At 56.7% G+C, this 3,288-nt stretch overlaps 2 protein-coding genes across 3 annotated transcripts in view; one reads left to right on the top strand and one right to left on the bottom strand.

Moving 5' to 3' along the window:
- Twnk (twinkle mtDNA helicase) overlaps nucleotides 1-3,039 on the bottom strand; it is a 7,362-nt gene extending 4,323 nt beyond the window's left edge. The window contains exon 1 of one of the 2 annotated variants that reach the window (XM_021151440.2): nucleotides 2,515-3,039. Coding sequence is in view for 1 of the 2 variants with exons in the window: in XM_021151439.2 (XP_021007098.1) it covers nucleotides 333-1,578 (1,246 nt within the window). In the remaining variant the exon portion in view is untranslated. Of the gene's footprint in view, nucleotides 1-332; nucleotides 2,194-2,514 lie in introns of those variants that run through there. The other variant, XM_021151439.2, reaches the window with a different exon arrangement.
- Mrpl43 (mitochondrial ribosomal protein L43) lies at nucleotides 2,266-3,288 on the top strand. The gene is made up of 3 exons (XM_021151441.1): nucleotides 2,266-2,438; nucleotides 2,533-2,639; nucleotides 2,762-3,288. The coding sequence occupies exons 1-3, from the start codon at nucleotides 2,308-2,310 to the stop codon at nucleotides 3,001-3,003; spliced, it is 480 nt and encodes a 159-aa protein (XP_021007100.1). The 5' UTR covers nucleotides 2,266-2,307; the 3' UTR covers nucleotides 3,004-3,288.

Genomic DNA, 3,288 nt, shown 5'->3' with positions numbered 1-3,288 from the left:
TTGTAGACCAGGCTGGCCTCGAACTCAGAAATCCGCCTGCCTCTGCCTCCCGAGTGCTGGGATTAAAGGCGTGCGCCACCACGCCCGGCTCTGATATTTTTATAATACTATTTTATGGATATGGGCGTTTTAGCTGCATGTATGTCTATGGATTACAGGTACGCTTGGTGTCCTTAGAGGGCATCAGATCCCCCCAGAACTGGAGCTACAGACAGTTGTGAGCCACTATTTGGGTGATGGAAATATAACTCCAAGTCCTCTGCAAAAGCAGCCAGTACTCTTAATCACTGAGCAGTCTCTCCAGCTCCGAAGCAGTGATTTTATAGAGTCACCTGTAAAGACCGTCAACTCGCCCTTCCGATGTCCCTTCAGCAGACGATTCAGGTCTGGGAAGCGGCTCCAACGGACACCAGCCGCTTGCTCTACATTTGACAGTTCTCCTAAAACCTCCTCTCGGAGCTGCCGAAAAGACACAATAGACTTGTGCCAGGCAGGTAGGGCAGTACGAAGAATACGGGAAAGACTTAAGCCTTGGTTTAAGGCCTCCAGGGGACGAGGCTGTTGGTTCCCAGGCCTCACCAGAGAGCATCGCTTGGGGTTGAGTTTTCGAGCAAACAGTTTGGCAGCTTCCCAGGATCGAAGGTCATCTCCTAGCCAGAACACAATCCGACGGAACTGTTCAAGGTAAGGCAGTAAGGCTGGGGGCAAGCAGACTGTTCCTCGGGGTAGGGAAAGGGTTGGCAGCCCCGTCGACTGGCTCAAGGCCAGGCTGTCCAGTTCACGACTTGTCACAACCACCTCAGTATCTCTCCGGCTGATCAGTGGTAATCCAAATAGGTTGTGATAGACACTAGGCCGGGGGATGGTGGTCTCTACATACTGTACTCCATTTTCCTGACCCTCAGCCCCTAGTAGCTTCAGGCCACGTAATCCTGAGCTCCCAGGGGTGAACCAAGGGAAGACCAGACTTCGAGCAGATCGAAGATAGCGGACACTGAATCGCCTGAGTGTGTCATCTGTCACCTTGGTAAGGCCAAACATCACACGAGCTAGCTGGGCTTCCTCAGGGTCTGGAAGCTCCCAAAGAGGTATGGCTCGGTTCCAGATCCTCAAGACCTCCTCCCTATCCTCAGCTTCTGGGCCTTCCCTCAGTAGGACACCCTCTTTGGCCCCATCCCCTCGTCCCTCCACACTGGCCTGCAAGTCTTCCCAGCTCCCTTCTGCTAGGCTGGTCATGCAAAGAAAGTGTCCTGTGGTCTTGTCGATGAAGAGGCAGAAGGAAGTGGGAGCATCCTTTTTCTCATTTTTGATGTCTGAGGACACCACAAAGGGACTTGGTGCTCGAAGGCAGCTGTGGCCATCCTGGAAGGGGATCCCATGTGCACGTAAATACTGGCGGATTTCAGTCGTAGTCACCGGCGACACTGGTATCTCTAAGGCTGGGAGCGCTTCTTTTCGGTACCTTCTGCGGGGAGGGCCTGGAGCCAAGCTTCGGGGCAGGCCCCTCCTACCCACCCACTCGCCACGCAGTGGCAGCAAGATCCGGAGGGGATATGCACGTCGGAGAAGGAGCCACATTCCTAATAGAGTGGGACGCCACTACTGCAAAAGCTTTCGGTGTCTGGTTCAGTGCCTTCACTAAACCAGACCCTAGGAAACCTTCTACAAGTCACTCGCAGAAGTCACTCCTGCTGGCTTTTCTCTTTATCCCTCCTCAAACTTCTTCACGAACACAGTTCTTACTCCCCTCGGTTGCCCGTGTATTGCTACTTCATCACACACCCACACTGCCCTTTCGCGTCTATGCCCCTCTCTGAGGATTCTATCTCTAGGTCCTTTACGGATTTCTCTCCACCAGCTCACTTCTAGATCCTTCTACGGTCCCTCGATCTAAACGGCTTCTCTGTATCATCTCTTCACGTCTACTACCCCTCTACGGACTCTCCTGGCCAACCTCATCTCTACAGCTTTCTGCATCCCGTCTGAACCCCAACTCCAGGCGCTCCGAGTCCCCAGCGCTCACAGGGACCCTCCACACTGCTGGAGGTCACGCGCTCCTGCCCGGCTTCCTCACTGGCTCCCCTGCTCTGCCCTCCACTTCAAAGCTCCACGCTCCCGCCCCCAGCTTCGCGTCACCACTCTCCTTTCTAGTGTTCTGTCCGCAACGTGGGTCGCCCGCTCGCCCGCGCAACTCGCGGTGACTCCGGAAGCAAAACTCTCCAGGGCGCCCCTGCCACGCCCCCGGAACCGGAAGTCGCCGGTTAGTCCCGCCCTCCGGCTCCGCGTCCTGGCTCTCTAACGGTAGCCATGACCGGGCGCGGGACTCCGAGCCGCTTTCTGACTAGCGTCCTCCATAATGGGCTAGGTCGCTACGTGCAGCAGCTGCAGCGCCTCAGCCTCAGCCTCAGCCGGGATGCGCCCTCGTCCCGCGGCGCCAGGTGAGGCACGCGGAAGCGGGAGCGCCGGAAAGGGAGGCGGGGAGCCATGGGGCTGGGTTCGGGCCACCGGACTCACCTTCGCCGGGTCTCGCAGGGAGTTCGTGGAACGCGAGGTGACTGACTTCGCCCGACGGAACCCAGGAGTCGTAGTATATGTGAACCCGCGCCCGTGCGCCATGCCACGAATAGTGGCCGAATACCGTGAGTGGGGCCGAGCTAGGGCGGGGGTGGGCGGCGCGCGATCCCGGCTTGCCCGCTGCGTTCTGCTTGTCTGATTTCCGACCTGGCGCCTTCCACTCATCCCCTCCACGTCCCTTTCCCAGTTAATGGGGCTGTGCGCGAGGAAAACGTCAACAGCAAGTCGGTGGAGGAGATCAAGTCGTTGGTGCAGAAGCTGGCAGACCAGTCTGGCTTGGATGTGATCCGCATCCGCAAGCCCTTCCACACGGACAACCCGAGCATCCAGGGCCAGTGGCACCCCTTCACCAACAAACGGACTGCCCTCCACGGGCTGCGGCCCAGAGAACTCCGGGATTCTGCTGCAGCTTCGATGCAAGCACAGTAAAGAACCAGGCGCTTTGGACCGTGAGAGGGATAGGATTGGTTCCTCTTTCGGATTTCAAGCTCAGGCCAAGTAGGTGGGTGGATCCTACCAGCCGGGGCGTGGCCTGAGATAAAGAAGAACCTTTTCCTTTGCCCACTTGTAGCTAGGTGCATTGACCTTGTGAATACCCTAATTCTGATTCAGTCGGCCTCCTTGCAAGCTGAGATGTGAGAAGTGTACAACACTTGTCGTACAAGGACCTTGCTTTCTGAAATACGAATAATAATGATTTCAAAACACGTGAAA

Source organism: Mus caroli, chromosome 19 (genome assembly GCF_900094665.2).
Source record: "Mus caroli chromosome 19, CAROLI_EIJ_v1.1, whole genome shotgun sequence".
In the NCBI taxonomy this organism is placed as follows: domain Eukaryota; kingdom Metazoa; phylum Chordata; class Mammalia; order Rodentia; family Muridae; genus Mus; species Mus caroli.
The sequence above is the reverse complement of the archived record's forward strand: the minus strand, read 5'-3'. Positions and strand labels throughout refer to the sequence as shown.